The sequence below is a fragment of the Plectropomus leopardus genome, chromosome 1 (genome assembly GCF_026936395.1).
Source record: "Plectropomus leopardus strain MGB_pleo_1.0 chromosome 1, ASM2693639v1, whole genome shotgun sequence".
Classification (NCBI taxonomy): Eukaryota; Metazoa; Chordata; class Actinopteri; order Perciformes; family Serranidae; genus Plectropomus; species Plectropomus leopardus.
Window position 1 is genome coordinate 34221297 of NC_142176.1, and position 21755 is coordinate 34243051.

At 39.2% G+C, this 21755-nt stretch overlaps 1 protein-coding gene across 2 annotated transcripts in view; it reads right to left on the bottom strand.

Annotated features, from left to right (window-relative positions):
* Positions 1-10151: 10151 nt before the first annotated feature.
* chst8 (carbohydrate (N-acetylgalactosamine 4-0) sulfotransferase 8) overlaps positions 10152-21755 on the bottom strand; it is a 209609-nt gene continuing 198005 nt past the window's right edge. For both annotated transcript variants that reach the window (XM_042488543.2, XM_088080560.1), the window contains 2 exons: positions 19424-19461; positions 10152-15501 (listed from right to left, as the gene is read on the bottom strand). In XM_042488543.2, the coding sequence (XP_042344477.1) occupies positions 14317-15501; positions 19424-19461 (1223 nt within the window). In that variant the 3' untranslated portion in view covers positions 10152-14316. The remainder of the gene's footprint in view (positions 15502-19423; positions 19462-21755) is intronic.

Below are 21755 nucleotides of genomic sequence, written 5' to 3' on the forward strand. Positions count from 1 at the left end.
GCTTGACGAAGGGAAGACACAGTTCAGAACACGGCGGGAGCGGGGGGGTGATTCATTGAAAGCTCGGCTCTCTCCTTGAAAGGGAGTGGTAGAGAGAAACAGTGGCTGCCTTTTTTTCCGGGTGTTTGTGAGAGCTGCCAGCAATGAGGAAACAAGAGGAGAATGTGAAAACACGTTCAGTAAAGATGAAGCTCTGAGAGTTGCTCCAAAGTGAATAAAAGTTGAGAGGTTGACACATTCTCTGATGTGTGATACACCTTTATTGATGAAGAACCCAAGCTGTTTTAAACCGGCAGGGGATCCCAGCTGCTTTATGGAGAGCGCAAAATGTTTCCCTCCCGAATGTTTGTTGTTTCTCTTTGTGAAGCAACACTGTATGGTCGGGAATAGGTGAAGGAGACTGTGGCGCTGCAGCTGTGTTCCTGTTGAAACAGACATTAAATTAGGAGGACTTCTGTTGGTTAGTGTGGCTGGAGGCCTGTTCACCAGCGGGCATTAAGACTTGAAAGGAAATTTCGGTTTAAGTTTAGTTTTTTTTTTTCTTCTTTTTTTTCATTTATGGTGTTACTGACAATGCACTTTTGCTGATTTGTTTGTACAGTATGGAATTTGGAATGATAAAAAATACCAATGCAAGGCGAGTAAATGGCCAAAGTGTTAAAGAAATCCTTTTTAGATGTGGATATGTTTTTTATGACTCTGGCCATGGCTGTTGTCGGTGCAGAGGCATTATAAGCCTATTTTTGGGTTGTTCGTCCCATTCTCGTGAATGCGATATCTCGAGAAGGTCTTGAGGGAGTTTCTTTAAATGTGGCACAACTTGGACCTAAGGAAGAACTAATAAGATTTTGATGGTCAAAGTTCGAGGTCAATGACAACGCCTCCATCTCAGTCTTGTGAAAGTGATATAAGAAGGCCTTTAAGAAATTTCATAAAATATGGCACAAACGTCCCCCTGCACTCAAGGATGAACTGATTAGACTTTGATGGTCAAAGATCAAGATCATTTTTGACCATGTGTCTGTTTTGTTCTTATGGACCTGATATCTGAAAAAGGCCTTGAAGAAATTTCCTCAAATTTGATGCAAATATCCACTTGGACTCCAGGATGAACTGATTAGATTTTCCATCCATTTTTCCCCCCATTAGATCCAAATGCTAATTATGACAAACATTTAACACACATTTCTATAATCAATGTATGGTCAAAGTTCAGCTTCACATCATAATATTCTGCAAAAGTACTTTTCTTGCTATTATTCAACATCATAACTCAGAAGCAGAGACATTTGGTCAGACTCTGAGTCAGTGACCTTGAAACTTTACTGATTGTATAGATCTTTTGTGCTGCCATGGGGAAGATGTGTTTGAAGCGTCAGTGTTTAAGTATATGCAGTTGTTTTGCAGAAACGTCCAAATTTGAAGTGTTATCTACTGTCATGGCTTCAAATGAGTCTGGACAGAAATGAATGTAAACTGTAACTGCAACTTGACTGGTTTGCAGAGACTTAATTCTCATTTGCCTATCACTCAACTTACTGGTTAACTGCACTGCACTCTGTAGTGTAACAAAACTCCACTGGAATTTCTTTCTGCAGTTTTCTCCCATGAATCATTTTCCTCATTAAGTTTCAGGCAAATAAAGATACTGTTGGTGGATTTCTCAAAGTTCTTGGCAACTTAAATACTCAAAAGCAAACAGTAACAACTTTTTTATCGGATAAGAATTTTAATATCTTGGCTGTTTAAGCTTTTTTTTGAGGCAAATTCATATTTTTTATATCTGATCACTTGCTGTTCCGATACAAATTGCTGATCATCATGCTGAAATACAAACAAGTGTGTGATGTCCTATGACTTTTCTCTTGCGCAGCCAAGAGACTTGGCAAAGTTGTGTTCAACAGTGGAACATCGTGCTCAGTGTTGGAAGGCATCATTAGGAACAAGCAACCAGCACTGCATCACAAATCAACTGCAAAAGCTTACTCACATGACTCTCATGCCAATAAAAGTAATAACAAATCTGTATTGTTCTTATTAATTTGGGGTCTATGAATAATAGATGTATTACCTCTCTAACACAGTATGTGTTTCAGATTGATACCCACACAGCTAATTTGCCTTTATTGTGAAAATGCAACAATATCTTTCACTATTTGTGAATGTTACAGGATACTGCTGGTCAAGGTGTTTGGTGGATGGGTTTTTAATGTTATACGCAATATATATCGTCTGCTCTCTCGTCTCTGTCTACCTCCTCTTTCTTCCTGTCCATCAGCATCACCACCCAGATGTTTGCCTCAACCCTCGATGTGTTTTTACATTAAAAATACATCCACAATATGCTGTCATTAGAGCTGATGGTATAAATATGACAAAGCAGAGCGAGAGGATTATTTCATCAACCCAAATGTTTCATCAGTTCACGGCAGTTTTGTCAGCCAGGTAGAGATACAGCCCCAAGGTTAAAGAACCATTCTCTCTGCCCAGAGCAGCTTGTGTGACTGGCTTCATTATAGATCCTGTGTTTATTGATTTGACTTCATTAAAGCTGCTGCATAATTCATGTCAATACCAGCGTATGGCTTAATTAGATGACTTTCAATGGCTTTCATGGCTGTTTTAGTGTCAAAACAGGAGCATGACAGGTGGTGGCAGCAAATTGGGTTGCAAAGTGCACATGACTATATAACGCATAATCTCTATGTGAATGAAAGGGGGCATGTTCTTCAGCTAAAGCAGTGTTGTAATATTTTAGATGCAATACTGCCATCATGTGGCTATGCACAATATGTCTACAGTATGAGACAAACAGCAGGGCTTTCCAGCTTTTATCAATGCACTTTAATAACATAACTGCATTTTGTAAAAGGTTTACCTCAGAGACAGCCGTCTCAAATGTGTAAATTGTGAGTCTAAAACAATTGTACATTTAAATCATTCTTAAATGTTTCTGGCTGAAGCGAGTGTCCGATTTTTTAGCAGTTAAATGCACACTGTTTACAAATGGAGGCGATTTATGGCATTATAATCCCCTGCTGCATCACATAAGGCAAAATGAAATAATGACAGATTGAGATTTGATTTCTCTGAAGCCATTTTCATGATATCATCACTGGCTCCATTCTGCCAAATGATACATAAGTGCTTGTTTCCAGCATGAGCAGCGTGTCGATAAAAAGGGGCCAGGCTGGTTAATCAAACGAGATGTTCAGGGAGAAGCACATCTCCTCAACAGGGCTTTGAGATTTCCTTTGTAAAAAAAAAAATAAATAAAAATCCCACTTGTCATTTTGCTTTTCTTGATTAATAACAGGGCTCCCGCAAATCATTTTAATGAGGTTCATATCACTGAGAGACGTGTCTGGAGCGTGCTGCAACGCATTGCCAAAACAAACAAGGATTTCATGTGAAATGGGAGAATTAACCTGGCATGCACGTGAATCAGAGAAGTTTTGTGTTTGACGCTTGAGGAAATATTTTCTGCCTCTCAAATGTCGCCCCGGCGAACCGAAGAGTCGACCCCCTCAAATTGTTTTTTGTTGTGCTAATGGCATTGATGCAGTTGTTGCCATTGTGAGTGTGTAAGCAGCTGAGTTTTTGTGCTATACGCCAGTGTGCACGTGTGTGCGATGGAGCCCTGTCGTCAGAGAATCAGCAGAAAACTGTCATCAGCCATGCTAATGCTGGCTCGAAGGCAAACATGAAGATTAACTGAGGAACCTATAATAGTAATACTTGAAAAATGGAGCAAAGTCTCTCTTTTTTTTTTTATGTCCTCCCAACTAAGGCGAGGTTGTTTATCACTCTGGGAAGATGTTTGGTTGCCTGCCTCGTATGTCTGCTTTGGGCCCTTAAGCTGATTTAGCTACACAAGCACGTTCTCTTCAAAGCATGTCAAGATTTTCCACGCACACTAATGAGGTAAATGGATGGCTTTTGTTTTCTTCACAGTTTTAACTTCCCCCAAAGTGCTCTCATGACTTATACAAGAGCTGTTGCGGAAATCAGCCTTGAGCATTTAATCAAATTTCTAACTCTACAGAGTGATCAATTTGTGCTGCAATATTCATCTGCCACACAGACATAAACATAATCGTCACGTTCACATGCAAACACACACGCAGTATATATGCCGGCGCAACAACAAAAGAAGTGAGCCTGTTATTTGTTCTTATTAGCACAAGTCATTTTAAAGGCAAAACGCAAGTATGACAAAAATGCTGCTGTGACAGATTTTCCCATCTTTTTTAAACGTAGGTAGAGCGTGTGAGAATCATACAAATGAGTGCATATTCAGGCACCATACGGTACCCACTCTGATCTAATCACAGAGTGGAAATGAAGCAAATAATCTCTCTCAGAACAGGCACTTCTTTGCTTCGTATGATGGAAGAATAAAAGCACCAATTCGAAAAGCACTTAGATCTGAAAATGAAAAGTTTCACTTCTAGACATGAAACAGTGCACTGACAGTTATTTGAGGTGATGTGAGGATAGTTACCCCCGAGGACTGTGATCTGAATGCCAACCCTCCGTGGCACAGAGTGGATCTAAGACATCCCTGTGGGCAAACTGTGACTGAACTTGAAGTGTTAAAAAATCCCAACAGGCTTGTGTTTATGTGAATATTAACAAGCAAATGTAAAGGGTTGAAAATACAGGATGTGAATAACAAGCAACAAAGGTCAAAAAGTCAAAGTGCAATATGTTTTATTATGGAACTGTAGTTCAGAATAAAAACTGCAGTTAGTTGAATGCAAGCTACAGTTTTCTGCCTCTGTTTCTAACCATATGTGAGTAAATATTTCTCCAGACGAGATTCACATACCTGTTAGAATTAAGCATTTTGTAAATCCCTTTTGATAATCATAAATTGTATAAAATTATGGATGTATAGGTAAAGGAAAGTCACCCATTGGCTCATGGACCCATTACATTCATTTGTTCATTTTCCATAACCACTTAATTGCTGCTGTAAAGTTGGCCATTTTAATATAAAGGTCTATGGCGACTGAGTCACAGCTAGAGCCAGCCTCAAATGGCTGTTCAAAAAACTGCAGTTTTTGGCACTACTGCATTGGCACCATTTTTCAGTCCTCAAAGTGGCAGTTTGGAAATGGCATGTAATATTAAGAGTTAAGTAGTTTTACAACAATGTTGTAAAAAATAGATGCTAAGCTAAACGCTGCTATGCTAAGCTCACGGACCTGTTGTCAGTGACTAAGGTAACTTATTGATCACATCCGGGCTGATCACAGTAAGACGTGTTGCGACAGTAGAAAAGTTAAAAATATTAAAAAATGTACAAAATATATATAATATATATTAAAACTTTATGCGCTCCCAAAAGCACCAGAAAAACGCATTGCTCAGCAGCAACAGATGAACACCTGACAGGCGTGCTGCACCATAGGGAAATAATGGTTTTAATGGTGTAACTTTTCAATGCCAAGTAATCACACGCCGAAGAATCCACCACAGAGCAGGCGGTAACAGCGGCACCTTGTTTTGAGTCATAGTCAACACTTTGTTTGTTGTGACTATAAAACTTAATTGCAAGAAACAGCTTTGGAAAATTGGAAAGTGTGTTGCTATTGTTGTTTCTTACTCCTCCCTCATATCAAACCAACAATGAGATGAAAGAAGTTATTCACCAGGATTTTTCAAAAGCCATCTTGGGAAATGTTGGAAACCACTACATGAGGTAGTTGAGGCGAACTGAAGGAACCTTGTGCACCAAAACATGAAATGATCACAAAATCCCCCCTGGCAAACATCACAGACTGCTGACACATAACAGTGTAAGAGCGTAAGAGAGAGGATTTCTTTTAAAGTGAAATTGAAACCATTTTATTGGCAGCAAACAATTTTTGAAAGATGCTCTTGTCAGCATTAGGTACAATGCTTTGCTCTGTTATCCCTGATATCTTTTGAGACATGGACTCATCGATCAATTAAGAATGAAAAAGCAATAAACATCTCACTGCTACCGACCCATAATTTCATCTCACAATTTTATGTTTTATGTTACCCTTTTTATGATGACATTTTTAAGTTACCCCTTGCTGCCACCTGGGGCTGTCAGCTGCTCTGTGTAGTTTCATGACTTTCATTCATTGCTGTAAAGTTACTCAGTGGCCAGAAGAAGCAGGCTGTGGTTGTAGTGGATGATTGAATGCATGCATATGAGGTCTATGCTGACTAATCAAACAAAAGAAAAGCAGCAGCAGGTTCCTGCTGTGGTTTAAGGGGTCACACCCTCAAATGTCCCAGAAATGCTGATGGCTGAAACACGTGGCTGTTTGCTTCTGCTGCTGTGCATCATTAAAACTGTTAACGTACTTATGTGTGAGTTCTGACAACTTCAGTTTCTAATTCTGTGCTGAATAACAACATGAATTTAGTGAACTGGTGCTGGTTAAAAAAGAGCAAAAAAGAAACAGGACAACTGTGAGTGGGTTGTAGTGATATGCTTACACAGTGTGCATTAGCTTGTATTAATAACTGTACAAAATAATGGATGTATCCTGTGACATCGTCCATTGGTTTGTGGACTCTGGTTTAAAAGCCTTTAGTTTGCCATTATAGTTGTTGCCACCACATTTGAAAAACAGGGTGGACATTACCCTAATGCTAACTGCTGGCGTAGTTAGCACAGTGCATTTACTGTAATAATACTAATAATACTAATAATAATAATAATAATAATAATAATAATAATAATAATAATGATAATAATTAATTTTTCCAGTGAGAAACAGCCCGAAAATCATTGAAACGAAATAAACTTACTTGAAAAACTTCACATCCCAGTGCTCAGAAGCTTGTTTAGTATATCCAAACACTGAAAAAGATTTTTTTTTAGGTGAAAAAACAAAACAATTTAAACTTAATTTAAACTACATGATTACATTTCAATAACTGAAAAAACACTGAAATTTTGACAGCTACAGCTACACCTACGCCCATGGCCTGTGAATCTGGAGTTATGCCGTGGTCATGTTATCTCATCAACATTTTTGCAGTGGTGATGACTTGTGAAGGGATAGCACCCACACACCTCTAACTCAAAGTGGACACGCCCTTAATTAATGGATAATTTTAATACTTTTGGCTGAGTTATATAAAAATTCAACCCCCATACAGTTGTCATGAATGTTGAAATTAGCTACAGAGACCATAACCAGGTTTGCACCAGGCTGTATACATGTTTATTGTTGCTGTAAATGTGGGTGTTCAAATAGGAACCCCAGGGATGATGTTTTTCTGTAGGCCAACCTAGAAGCTAGCGTCACCCTGGTTCCCTCATCAAAAAGCCTATGGGAATTTTCCATTGGAGTATGGATCATTGCAGAAAATAAACTATTTGGTCAACAAATGTTTATGATACTTACAAATTTTGTTCAGCAACAAACTACACTACGGTCGCATTGCCATTGCTACGAGGCTGCACAGTTGTGTTCTGCGCAGCTTGATGACATTCTGTAGTCTCGTTTAGCCAGTTGTTAGCAACCACTTTTTTTAAGACACATAAAAGCTTCAGCGTTCAAGCATGGAGTATTTACTGACATATTCTATGTCCTAGAACAAAACGTTTAAAGTCTCTGTAACTAAAAACCCATTTAAAAAATCTATTGACTATGAAACGAGGAAAATGGAGTTGGTGAATTCTAACTGACTGAGCATTTAGCCGCTCTAGGTGTCAGCCTCAAGTGGCCATTCAAGGAACTTCACTTTTTGGCATTACAGCACTGGCTTCATGTTTTTAGCCCATGGTTGTTCTTGTGTTAAGCCACGGTTTCAGGAGGCTATACAGATGCTATATCTTACTGACTTACGTGATCCTCAAACTTTTCTTATAGCGCAACTACTACATTCTCACATGCTTAGCGTACACAAGATCTGCCTGCATCACGTTCTGGCTCTGTCACATTGCAGACATGTTCACTGGGTCAGTGTCCTTTGCATCATATGTGTTGCTCTTTTCCATGCACTGCTATCTTAATGTGCTGGATCTATTTTTTGCCAGAGTGGCTCGCATCTCTGAAGAATGGAATTTACTTGGAATGTATATAAGCTGTATATTCTGGTTATTCACTTAAAATTAATTTGTAATGATGCACAATTTGTTTCTGTCTTTGTACATATACAGCAGTGAGAGAGGGAGATGAGTGAGGCCGAATCTCTCTCTAAACCTCCATTATGTTCCCCCTGCCCTCACCTGTACTGTGTTTTCATGCAGCCAAATTTAAAATATAGTCATTCTCATTTACATCTTTTTTTGTGTTCCTGTTATCAGACAACAGAACGAGTGTGAAATCTGATCGCAGCTAATAAATACTGTGTTGACCAGCAGGAGTGCTGCAGCTGCAGAACATTATTATTGTATGATCACAACATCATCAGACAAATCACAACATCACAACATCATCAGACAAAACAAACAACTATATTGACGTTTAAAATGAGTGTTCTCAGAGGAGTTTTGAAATTTGTCATATCCAAGTAGCCAATTAGCATCTGTCGCCACATCTAAATGAGCAGCTAACGTGTATTTATGCCTGTATAACACAGAAAATGCTGGCAAACAACTCTAAACTATATTATAAGTGAGGCTGCCAAAGAACAGACGCTCCGCTTCTGAAATGTTTCCAGTGGACATTGAAACTGTGACGGAGCCTGAGCACAGCTGGAATGGGACGCAGCCAGATGCTGTGTACATTTACTGTTATTTTGTGAAATGTCTCAGTCTACTAGATGGATTGGCACAATATCTTGTGTAAACATGTGTTCTTCCTGGACAATATACTCTACTTTTCAGCATGTGGTTGATGTCTGTGGCTTTAGAGGACATGTTTTTAACAACTATTGGACATCTATTTCCCACACAGGAAGAATTGTAATAATTTTATGACCCCTTGACTTTTCATTTAGCACCATCAGAGCTAGTGACATTCCCATCATAGTCTGTGGATGGCTTTTGACATGCTTATGTTTGCACACAGAACACTTAACCAGATCTAATCCAAGAGCAAATAACTGTAATATATTAATAAATTGTTTGACTATGTTGTAGCACCACATAACATCGGAGCTCTACGTCCACAATGAATCCATTAAATATGCACTTCTGTTGCGTCATGTAAATAAACCATGTAGCTATCAGCTGTGGGCCCGAGATCACAAAGGAGACATAATCACTTAAAAGTCTACTTGCCATCTTCTGCTATCTAATAGAGAATACCTCATTTCAATGAATTCAGAATGACTTCATGAATCAGCTGTTCGTCAGTTGCAGAGTTTTTAAAGTGAGAGACGGGAATAATTAGCAAAATAGCAATCAACAAAAACATAGCTCAAAACGGCAGTTGCAGCCAGTTAGCACATCTCTTTTGTCAGCTTCAAATCCAAAATGTTGTCTTATTTGCGCAGTTTTAGTTTTCGTGAGAGACTAACTCTGCCATGTCGTCACCCTCCCCAAAAAACAGATGAATTTTCAAGTAAACACAGACCAGTTGTCCCCCTCCCACCTCTACTGAAATCTGATCTCCTTCATTATGCTGACACCTGCCTGCGCTTGGATGTAAATGGCACACAACCCATCAGAAACTGATGGCACCGTCTGAGTCTGAGTATAAAAATAATATATTAATCACATTGTTTTGTTTCCTTTCACTAATACTACATGAGTTGGATGTAGCACTGTGAGGTAGCGTACTTTTTAATTTGGCAGCGCATGTCATAATGATAAATGCCAGTTCAGCCAGTTCACATAAAATCAAACTGGTTTAAGCATGTACACTGGACTGCACTGGCAAAATCAGAAATGAACCCAGCTCTAATTTGGATGGAAACCTAATACTGTGAGAATGTTAGCATGCTGACATTAGCCTTTAGCTCAAGGCATTGCTGTGCCTATAGCCACGAGGAAAACAAAGAAGATGAAGATGCTTGGTCTTTTGTGCATTAAAAAAACAAACCTGAAAAAGCCACAAATACAAATGTACTGAAAAAACAGTGAGCCATAGCAAAGCCTTGATTCTCATCCCGGTGCTCATTAGCTCAATTACTGACTCTCCCAAGTTCAGAAACCACATTGGACTTAAGACACTCAAACTACCAGTGCAGGGAAAGGAACGAAGACAACATACATTGAAAATGCTAAAGACAGTTTATTAGTAGACACTCATCAGCCAGAAATAATAACCTCCTGAAGAATGTCTTCCTGAAATACACCATTTGATTGGCAGTGTAAAATAAGGCAAAGGGCTTAAGATCATATTTTATACACTTTTGCACCAACAATAAACAGTTATACATTCACTTGTTATTGTAATCACGCTTTTGATAAATCTGTCCATATACCCACACATCAAGAAAACTGTATTAGCAGGGGCGGGGGCAGGGACAGACAGAGAATTTGCAGTAATACTCATCAAAATGCAGTAGCTCTTTTTGGCCAGATATTAGCTATACCTACATAGAATCTAACCCAAACCTAAACAAAGATTAAATTTTTGGATTTGCAAAAGCCAACACAGTATACTGACAAAAGTTCATACAATTACCATCACCGTGAAAGGGTACTACCACCAAAATTATTAAAGGTCTTCAAAAATTGATTACAGTGTTTATAGATTTAAATAATATAAATTCCCTCTTATGCATTGGCAAATACATCTCTTTATGAAATATTTTGTTACATAAAATACATTTCCAGTGAGCTGTAAAGCGTATAGCAGAATAGTGACTGTTAATTTATAGGAGACCAGCCGGGGTGTTCCCAGCATCACACTAGATGAAGTTCATCTTTGCATCCTGCCCTCTTAAAAAATATACAGCTTTGGGTTATAGCCAGACAAGTTATCTTGACTGGCACATCTTCATTTGCATCTATGATTTTGGGGTCATCCTCATCATGTGTAGTCAATTCTTCATCACACTCACTGTACAGTAAGCTTAAACTGTAAACCAAAAAGATTTAAACTCAACTTTCATTTGGAGAAACCTCGGCTTACTTCTCCATTCAGTCAATGTAATCTTGGAGATTTACAGTACGTGATTAACTGGTGAATGGTTCTGTTCTTTTTTTTTTTTTTTACCTCATATTATTGTACCTTGGACTATTCAGTCTTATAAAGGGTAATACAGCCTGAATTTCAAAAAAAGTTTGAGTTCTCAGGACCTAAGAACTGCCAGTCTATGTGCAGGTTCCTCTAGTGCACATTGTTAATGTGACCTGGCCTACAACAGGTAGTACTTTAGGGCCAGGTGGGTGGTGTGTTGGGGATATAGCAATATAATAAAGTGACACAGGATACAATACCTTCAATTTGTGTTTTTAGCAGTGTGTGTATATATGTTCCAAAAAGATGAAGGAAAACAGGTCTTTCCATACAACACAAACACACGTGTGCACACACATACTTGTTTTCTTGAGGGTACCATGTATTTTTGGGCCAAATGTGGGATCCACCACCTCTGTAAAATATCAGGCAAGATAAAGAGCACGTGCACGCACGCACGCACGCACGCACATGCACACCATACATACATACATACATACATACATACATACATACATACATACACACACACACACACACACACAGTGGAGTTGCTATGGGTAAAAATGTCATTAGCCATGATGGGTAACCAGGTGGAATGCAGCTCATCTGTACAGGGTCTATTATCTTAATGAGAGACCAAACAGATCAGAGACAAATTAATTAAAGAGCTAATTTCCAAAAATGTACATATCCATTTCATTAAAAAAAAAAAAAATCTTTTGCTACCCCCAAAGCACCGAGTGCTATCAATTCATATATCAAATATGAGTTATCTTCTGCACTTTAAACGGAACCACAAATGTCTGCAGTCATTTAGTTTCTTGGGAGTTTGACCTGTGGTTTTCAGCTGGTGGATATTTTATTTTGGAAAGAAACTCTTCTGTTACACAACAACTCTACACTGTTATTACTGAAAGAACAACAAATGACACTGAAAAAGAAAGAAACATACCTTCACCATAAGCACTGAATATATATATTTTAGAAAGACATAGAAAAATATATAGTCATCTGAATGCCCATTATACAATTTACACAGTAGTGTCAGAAAAAAGCCTATGTGTTGGTGTAGAATAGATGTGATACATACAGAGGGCATGAAGTTACTGATGGTGTTGCATTTGTAAGTGATAGCTGTTCAGAAGGTGTTTAGTGTGATAGATGATAAAAAATGGGAACACTCTTTTCTTTATCTCATCCTCTAAAAATGTACAAATCATACATTTTTACATTTTTAGACTGTTGTGAAACCAATATTGACTTTTACCCATTTGCTTGCCAATGCTGCCAACAGAGTCTAGAGACTAAATGGTTAGTAAGTTTGTCATACTAACAGGCATTAGGAGTAGGGATGTCCCGACCACATTTTTTGCTCCTAATCTGACACATTTAATGTTGAGTATCTACCGATACTGAGTTCGGATCTGATACTTCCATTTTCTTAGATAACAATTTGACTGAATGAATCCCTCTGCAATGCATTTAGAAAAAAAAACAAACAAAAAAACTACATTCAAGTTGTTCCTTAAGGGTTTTTTTTGTTTTAAGAGTATTATCACTTATTTATTTTACAAAATAAAGCATAAAATAACACCTCTAATCCTTTTGGCCTTGTTGCTGCCTCGAGGGAATTTCTCCTTTTAAGAGTACTCTCACATCTTTGTTGCTTTGGTGCAGCCTCAGTTACCTGACTGAACTGTTTTTTCATCATCTACACTTACAGTGTGCAAAATACAATTCATTAATAAATTATCTATATTGGCCTTTGGCTTAAGGGGCTTTTGATGCACTTGTAGTGGCATGTGAACGCAGTTATTATAAGCTCTGCACCACTGTCTGGCTCTACTCTGAGCAGGGCAGAGAAACACCATGTGCCATAAGCAAAACTGAGGAAACTCTCACATTGAGCTGAAATGAAACCAATGCTCATAACTTCAGTAAAAAACAGATATTAAAAATCTTATACTGCGCTTCGTTTATGACGTGGGGTGTTTTACCAGGGGTGGGACTAAGCCACTGCTCTTTCACATAGGAACTCTGCAGAATGGAGAGAAAGACAGACAGCAGAAAGCTGACAAAGGCTGCACTCTGCCTTGCTGTGCATTGAAGTTAAAATACCTGTGTGACAACTTACATAAAACAGACCATTGGATCAGGCTCTATCAGCTCCATAAGCTCAATAAAGCTGATCCTGATCAGTCAATAATTGCCTTGAACGGTGTCAATACCAACCTTTCAGATCGGATCGGGACATCCCTAATTAGAAGATCCTGGCAGAAATGCTTTGCACCTTTCAAGTACCTAGATGTCTTGCATTTAACAACAGCTACTCAAGTAAATAGCTCTGGTGATGGGGGGGGGGTTCCTACAGCACATGTATGTGTTAGACTAAAGCACAAACCTAACTGACAAAGTTAGAAATACAAAAATGCTACAGTAAGTGCACACAGCTTCCAGGTGGGCAGCACTTGACACATTTTAGAGATTTATACTATTTATAGTGTTAAGTTTTATGTTTAGTAAACCCATTTACATGTAATATCTGTATTAGTATGCACTGATACATAGAGGTATACTGATGCCTAACCTGCTGTGAGTCAAATAGTAAATGCAAATAAATTAAAAATAATTAATATTCAAATGCAGAGTCCAAATTGCAGGCAGTGATCCTTACTTGATCTTTATCCAAGCTCAACCAAGGAATCAAGCAACTGTTTTCATAAATGTTGTGGTTTCATTATTCTTAAAGTATGGGATCACGCATAATATACGGCCCGGCATACAGATATCGCTTCTGAATTAGGAACGTGATTAGAACCTATATTAAATTGCATCCATGGAACACCTAGGTTGAAACAAACCATAAAATGCATCCTATTTGACTCACAGTAAGGCATAATTTAAAGCCTGTTGAACATTAATAAACTTTTTTCACGAAGCATAACATTTATTATTTTAATATTCTACCTCACTGTGTGCTAGTCGTGAATACATAACTTCCATTTCAGGACAATTTAGAGGAAAACCACATGAACCTTTTCATCACTTAGAAGTCACTGTCTGAAAATGAAGGTAATCTGGTAGAGATGTAGATGTAAAAAGCAAAAATTCGGAGGAAGTTCAGTATCTGATGTCTGGACTCAAAAATCCATGTGAGCATGTGAGTTAGCCTCTTAATGTTAAAATTACTGTCATGGTAGAGATGTAGACAGGAATGTGACTGGATTTCAAGAGTTGATGAAAGTCAGTATAAATCTTTAAAAGGCTTGGTGTAGTTAAACATCAGATAGTCTGTGTAGTAGAAGTCATAGATTCGCTGTCTCTCCAATGCACTGACCTGTGAAAAGTATTTTTCTGTAATCTCTGTAGAAGTTCTCTTGTCAGACGGGTTCCTATCTTTAAAACTGGGTAGCTTGACATTGGGTGGCGCCCCAGTCAATCGCAGGAGAAAGTTGGACTCTTCCTCCATGTTCTCAAACTTGCCGATGAAATCATAGTCTATGAGACACGGGTTGCAGAGCTGGTTTGCCTGATCCCAGTGGATATCCATTCCCACGGGCCTGTGTACGTCCAGCAGGTACTGGACAAACTCCTTGAATGTGACCCCACTGCCTGTCTTCAGGGCCTCTTTGGACGGGTTCGCTCTGTACTTTGCAATGATGGGTTTCCCAAACAGGGAGTGGTAGTAGTTGTTGGGATTTTCAAACTTGTCCCGGTAAGCCGACACCATTCTCTCCAAGGGCTCTCGGACAAATATTATTTTGGTGTAGGTCTCCAGACGGCGCATGATTCCTTGTCGGTCGTAGTAATTAAGCTCCCTGAGATGGTGGCCATCGTGGACTGTGTCGTGTGTAATGCTCTGAGCATTTTGGGCCTGGCCCCCCAGCACCATCAGGGTCCTTTTCCAGTTGGAACAGCCAGCCTTGGGTACCTGGCAGTACAACAACTTGTACTTGTCCTCCACAAAGATGTTTCTCACATGATGAGCGGTGACGGTCTTAGAGATGCTGCTTTTGTACTTGGCACACATCTCCTTCATTAGTTGCCGGCGTGCACTCTGAATATCGGCGAGCTGTTTCCACCTGTCAAGGGTGAAAGAGCCAGAGGGAGAAGGGGAGGAAGAGGAGGATGAGGAGGAAGAAGAGGACGACGATGAATCTTTTTTGGGGGTGTGATGGATTGGGGGACTTGTTTTCAGTAGTTTGCGTTGTCTTTTGGTGACATGAAGGGAGGTTATGTCCTGCTCCCGAGACCCAGGGGTGGGTGTTTGTTTACTCTGCTCCCGAGACCCAGGGGTGGCTGTCTGTCGACTCTCCTCAAAGTGTGGGAACTGCATTGGAGGGATTGGACTGGACAAGATGCCGTCTGCTGCTTTGTTGTCCTGATTATTGTCAGATTTGCCTCTCTCTTTGTCCTGCGTAGAAAGAGTCTATAAAACAATGACAACACAGGTTGTAGTAGACAGTAGTATATGTGTTTAGACAAAACACAAAAAAACAAACAGCAATTTCAGATGTTAATTTCTATATATGTGCAAGAACACAGAATTAATACTTTTTAATTAATGAAGTGGAAAATGGAGAAAGCTTTATTACCAGACACATATATACCCCACATGTATTCAGTATTCACAGAGGCCACTTGATGGTGCTGTTTCACTACACCTTAAACACAGGTCTAACTTTGTTTCACGCAAATGTCACACTACCCAATGCCATCCATGACCTATCAATAAACTGAGCTGTAATATCAAATAAATGTCTTATAAACACTTAATGGGGAATGTAAATTAGAATCATCCACTGCCTGATTACCGTCAGATGAAGCCCAGGGCCATTATGCATTCTGACATTTTATTTCAATTAAATGCTGTAATGGCATCATAAAGCCAATGGACTGGATGTATAATTTTAATTTTACAACAGACAAGGTGATGAGACCATTATGAATCTTGGCTCATCCCCCTCCTAACTTAAATGGCCATTTTCTTTCATCTTCAGGGACATCTGGAGGGGGGAGAAAAAGGAGGGAGTGGTTTCCTCCTGTCTGTTTTATTGTGCAGGGCGATCGCAGGGCAGCAACCTATGCACCAGACATCACATTCTTCAGGGTCTACACTGAGACTCTGCACGCGTTTCTCACAGGTACTGATGATCCCAGCAGAGATGAGAGCATGCAGAGGTCATCTGAGAGCAGATACAGTATTACAAGCGCTGCACGTCTGACATAGAAATCTAGTTTATAGATTGTAGTGGAGTCAAACATAATGTTGCGCTTTGTTTCTATCTTATCTCTCTGAACCTTGTAGCTATCAGTGACTTATGATATGTGGCAATTTAGGAAAAATGTTACCCCATGCAATTCTTTTTTAATTAACTTTTTTTCAGGCACACGAGAATGATTCAAACGTGTGCAAATTATTGTCTAAAAGTACAGGAACTGGCTTCAAAATACATAGTTGAAAATAAACAAAGGAATAGATAATCATAGTTAGATGTTATGTTATCTAGTAGTTACCAGTGGAATTTATTTGAGATTCTTCTGAATCCTTTTGACTTTTGTTAATAAATGCTGGATTGCTGTTCTTTTAAAATGCATTTAAACTAATTAAAAATTCTAATTACAAGAAAGGAAACATAAACTGTGGAATATATAACATGATATAACAATCTCCAGGTGTCATCACACCCTGAGAAATATAGGCCCAGAGTTTTCCATAAGCGCACACCCAGCTATGGTGTCAATAGTTTTTTTTAAAAAATTTAAAAATCCAGCTGGAGTACTTTTTTAATATTTCAAGTCACATTACCATCACTTTTTAGGTATTGGTTGTTTTTAAATCTTTTAACCAGATCAGGGGATTTAGTCGTTACATGTCTGGATTTTAACCTATCAGAGAAACAAGCTCAGTCCCCCTCTAAGTCCCTCTAAGTCAGACACACAGACACAGACATCCTGTGCCAAGAACACAGGAAAAACGCTCATTTTTTAATGCATAACTTCTTTAGTCAGTGTTTTTAGCAGTTCTAATTCGTGGGTCTGATGAGAATGAGAGATGAGATCTCTGATGATAATATGACTTCGGGAACTGAATTAACACTGAAGATCTAAAATTGTTTTTCAAAGAAATAAAAGAAAACAACTCCCATCATCACACGTCACTTCTCAGTGTCATCAAACTCTGTCTTTGGTTGTTGTTTGTTGTGCGTTTACTAGGGTTGGGTATTTTGTTTTTTGTTTTTGTTCCCCGGTGCTAAAACAATATTTCAAAAACAGCACACCAAAATGGTGTCTGAACCGAACCCTTAAAAAAAACAAAAAACAAAAAACCCCAAAACAAAACAATAGTTGACAACATTAATGAAAGGTGAATTTAAACTTGAAATTAAACAATATATTAATTCATAATAATTTTAAGTATACCCAAATACAGAATTATAAATAAATGCAAAACATTATTAACAAATTGACATAAGAAATTCTCTTCATATCAATAAAACCTCACCCAACTACAATAATTTAAAACTTAATAACATCAACAGTACTAATAACAGCCAAATTAAATACATTTTGAGTTAGGATCAATAATTGTCTCTATCTATTTGTCCATAATTTGTTAAAGAGAGGCTGAGAGTGTTGCTCTACCTTAATAGTCAACCTTATTTTTACTTAATTTTTTGATTTTTTTAAAAAAATGATTTTATTTTTACAGGGACAGTGGACATTATTAAATGTTACTGTAAATGTGTCACTGTTAGCCAAAGGCTAAATTTCAACTGCTGTCCTAAGGCCAGACAGACATAAAAGAATGAATGAAAACATGTATATAAAACAAGCCACGTGGTTAGCACATTAAGAAGATAGTTCTACATGACAGAACATAAGCAGTTAGCCATCAGACACAACATGTTCAACAAGGTTTAGAAATTAGCAGGTGAGGAAACGTTATGCACAAGATTTAAGCATTAGCAAACGAGGCAGTCATAGACAACAACACATAAGCAGACAGGACACCATTAAATACAACAAGACATAAGCAATAGCAGCCATCACACAGCCAGCCAAAAAACAATTTGATTGTGTAGGGCAAATGCAAAGACAGGTATTAGAGCGAAAACTACGCAAACCTGGAACACACACAGATAGTTAAACAGCTAGACAGATGAGGACAGACAGCGAGGCATGTGGAGGCTATGTATGAGGACACACTTGGTTGCTTTTTTTCCAGGCTTTCAGACTGTGTACATTGGAGCGTTATGTGGTACTGCGTCTTATTTAAGTGAGCCTAGGCAAGTTCCAATGGGAGGCTAACTTTGATTGGAACTTGGCTCAGGTCTTGTGGGGTTTAAGCATTTATTCACTCACAAATAGTCTGAACTGTACACACATTGCACACACACATATTGCATTTAGGGATGCACTGTAATATTACATCTGTATCAGCAAATATTAGCTTTAAAATGAACTATAGAAATCTGCAAACATGCTAATAATATCGACATGTCGTTGATACGGACCGGTATTGGCTTTAAAATTAACATGCTTTTTCTTTATTTTGCGCTATGAATGAATGAACAAGTGCATGAATGAATGCAATGAACAAATATTACATACAATGAAAAGCATTTCATGTCTCCATCTGCTGGTGGGACATCACAATAAGAGTTTGCATAATATAATGTTTCTTTCACTACAGAAGAGACTTGATGGTTGCTAAAATTAGTTAGGAAAAAAAGTGGATATGTCTATTATCGGTTATCGGCAAAATGAGCTATCATACTGTATATCGCCATATCAGATATCAGCAAAAAAAATCTAATATTGTGCATGCCTAGCTACATTTAATCTCATACTCTCGATATGATATTGATTTGGGAGGCTTCAATGCTAGGCTTGGGTATGGCACTGGGGTTTGGTACCCAAACCTAGCTTTGAAGCCTCCCATATCGATAAATCCTATGATTTGGGCATCATGTTCTCAGATATGTCTTCTTGCTTGTGAGATTACACTGACTGCAAAGTCTTCCTTTCTATGAACAAAATAAGGTCTAGCACTCCAAGGTTTGATTCACATTTGATTGACAAAACAGGTGTTCTTACCATGAACGCCCTATTTCCACCCAGCTGGGTATTGTATACACTTAAAGAAAACTCTGCAGGCCGGGTTTGACTGGGACCGTTTACTCAGTATAGTCTGACTGCCTGAATGCTCAGTGTGAGGTCAGCCTCTCTACACAGATACTATCAGACATGCTGAGAGGTACAAGGCTGACAATCACTTTTCTGCAACAGATAACAGTTGGGAGCAACCTGCGGATCTGTGTTTTGGGAGAAATGGAGTAAACATGTACCTCTCTGGACTGCCGCGGAGTGCTTCCAAGCTTCACGCCTGGGGAGAGAGAAGAGAAAAGAGACAAGAAAATCAGCACTTAAGTAAACAACATGTATTTTTTTTTTTGTCCTTGTAGGAGAGAGTTAGACGCCTCCTGATGCATCAGACGCTCCAATAATTGAACGTTTCCTATCACTTAGTCGACTACTTTTGATCCCTGGGAAAACCACCACTGCTCTACTAGTCCACAGAGGGAAGACAGGTAGCTCTATCTGTGTAATGAGCTGCCACAAGCATGAAAAGTTGGTAAATGAGTTGTGCTCCCAGTAGCAAGCGCTGAGGATGAGACGGGGGAGGAAAAAAGCACAAGAAAGAGAGGGAAAATGAAGAACCGGAGAGCCGGCAAACCAGCAAAGAGAACCAAAGTTTGAAAAAGATATTTGCAGACCAGAGGAAAGAAAGAGGCAGTTCTCTAGAAGACAGCCGGACAGTGATGGAGACATACAGATTGGTTTTGTGGCAGCCTTGGGGACAGGTGGTATGTGTATTGGCAGATGTGCGGCAGCCGGACAGACGATGTGTTTAGTGGTCTGTCTCCAGCTGGACATCTCCTTTCCTTAGGTCCCCCCATCCTGCTGATATATAATCAGACTGACAGCTCTGAGTGGGGCTGCATGGCTGCAGATGGGGGGGAGTGAAGACACCTCTGCTTGAGTGGGCTGTCACTTCCAATTTGAGAGTGGAAGTGATAGGAACCTGCATGGGGGGGGTGGTGGCGGGGGAGGGCTGTAGATGCAGGTCACAACCCTCCCTAAGTGATGAGATCTGCAGAGCTCCATCTCACACTTAAACACGCCTCAGTGGGGAGGGAATAAAATGCGTTGCCCAGATGCAATGTTGTTTTAGATTAGTATGCACTGGAGAGCCCCGTGTTGCCGTCTGCCTCTGTGTGTTAAATCTTTTCTCGTCTTCATTCTTCTGAACAAGACACTGGAGGAAGAGGCGGAGGTAGGGGAAATTAAGGGGAGTGGGCTAAGGAGGTGGCTTGTGACATTTCTAATCTTGTTTGGGTTCTGCTGTGCTATCTGATCTCCTAACCCTAATCATAGCTCATGTAGGATGTGCATCTTTGTTATCAGTTTGCATTGGCGCATGTGAGACGCATGAATATTTATCGCAACACACACAGATGCCATCGCCAGGGAAACACATCCACAACAGCCACGGCCTTTCGGTGTCGGCTGTTCTAAACTGATGGAGCGGCACGAGCCCCGTGCAGCCCTGACCATCTTGTCAGGATACACGCTTAGTTATTGATCTTGAAAAGCCCATCAAGGTGGTAATTGAAATCTCCAAAGGTTTAATTGGTTCCTTCAAAGAGGTGTTTTGTCTGGCTGTTGGTACAAGTTTGTCACAGCTGTTGATGTCAATACTGTCACACTTTCCCATTCCTTGTTGCACCCACAAGCAGTGTAACACTTTAAACCCCTCATTGTGCCTGTCTGCTGCACCACTGACAGAATTCAGGACAAACATGATGTGGCACAGTTATTTAGTTTAATGTTTGACATTTATTTATATCCAGCCAAGTCCCCAAGAAGAAAATGCTGTCATTGTACATTTCTGCAAACCATGAATACGTTACATTTGCACATTTCATACGGATCATATCAATGTTTTTTAAAGTGATGTAGTATATGAGCAGACAGTCATCCGGAGGTGGAGGGGAAGATGGATGGCATGTCATGCCCAGGCAAGACAGTTAGATACCAACAAACAGCAAAACTGATTGTACTTTGGAAATTTTTCTATTTTCTGTGGCTTGTTAGGCACCTAGTGTTAGCGCTTGATTTTCCAGCAATGATAGTGGCACGAAAAGCTATTGTTTTTTACCGAGACATTGCTGTGTTTCCTGCTAGGATCTTGGCGTTAAAAGTGTTTTTTATTTTCAGAGAAATCTCTGCATTTCCCGTGGGGGTTGTGCCCCCAAAAGTTGGTATTTTGAGTCAAAGAATATCTTTTTATTAACCATAACCAAGTGTTGTTTGTGCCTAAACGTAACCACGTGTTAACCACAGGTTTGTTAAAACATAAAGTCTCAACCTATCAACTACATAATCACAAAAGATATAACATATAATAACATGGTTTGCAGAACTGTAAAATGCCAACACTGTTTTTCTGGTGACTGGGTTGTTTATATCATTTTTTTCTGCAAAGGAAAATGCTTTGAGAAACAGGGAGAATGAAATGCAACAAGGTGAAATTAGATTCAAGCCAAAGGCACTGAACGGAGCACACAGACCACCCTGTTGTCCTGTTTAGCACTCTGTGACAACAGTGTCTTGTTA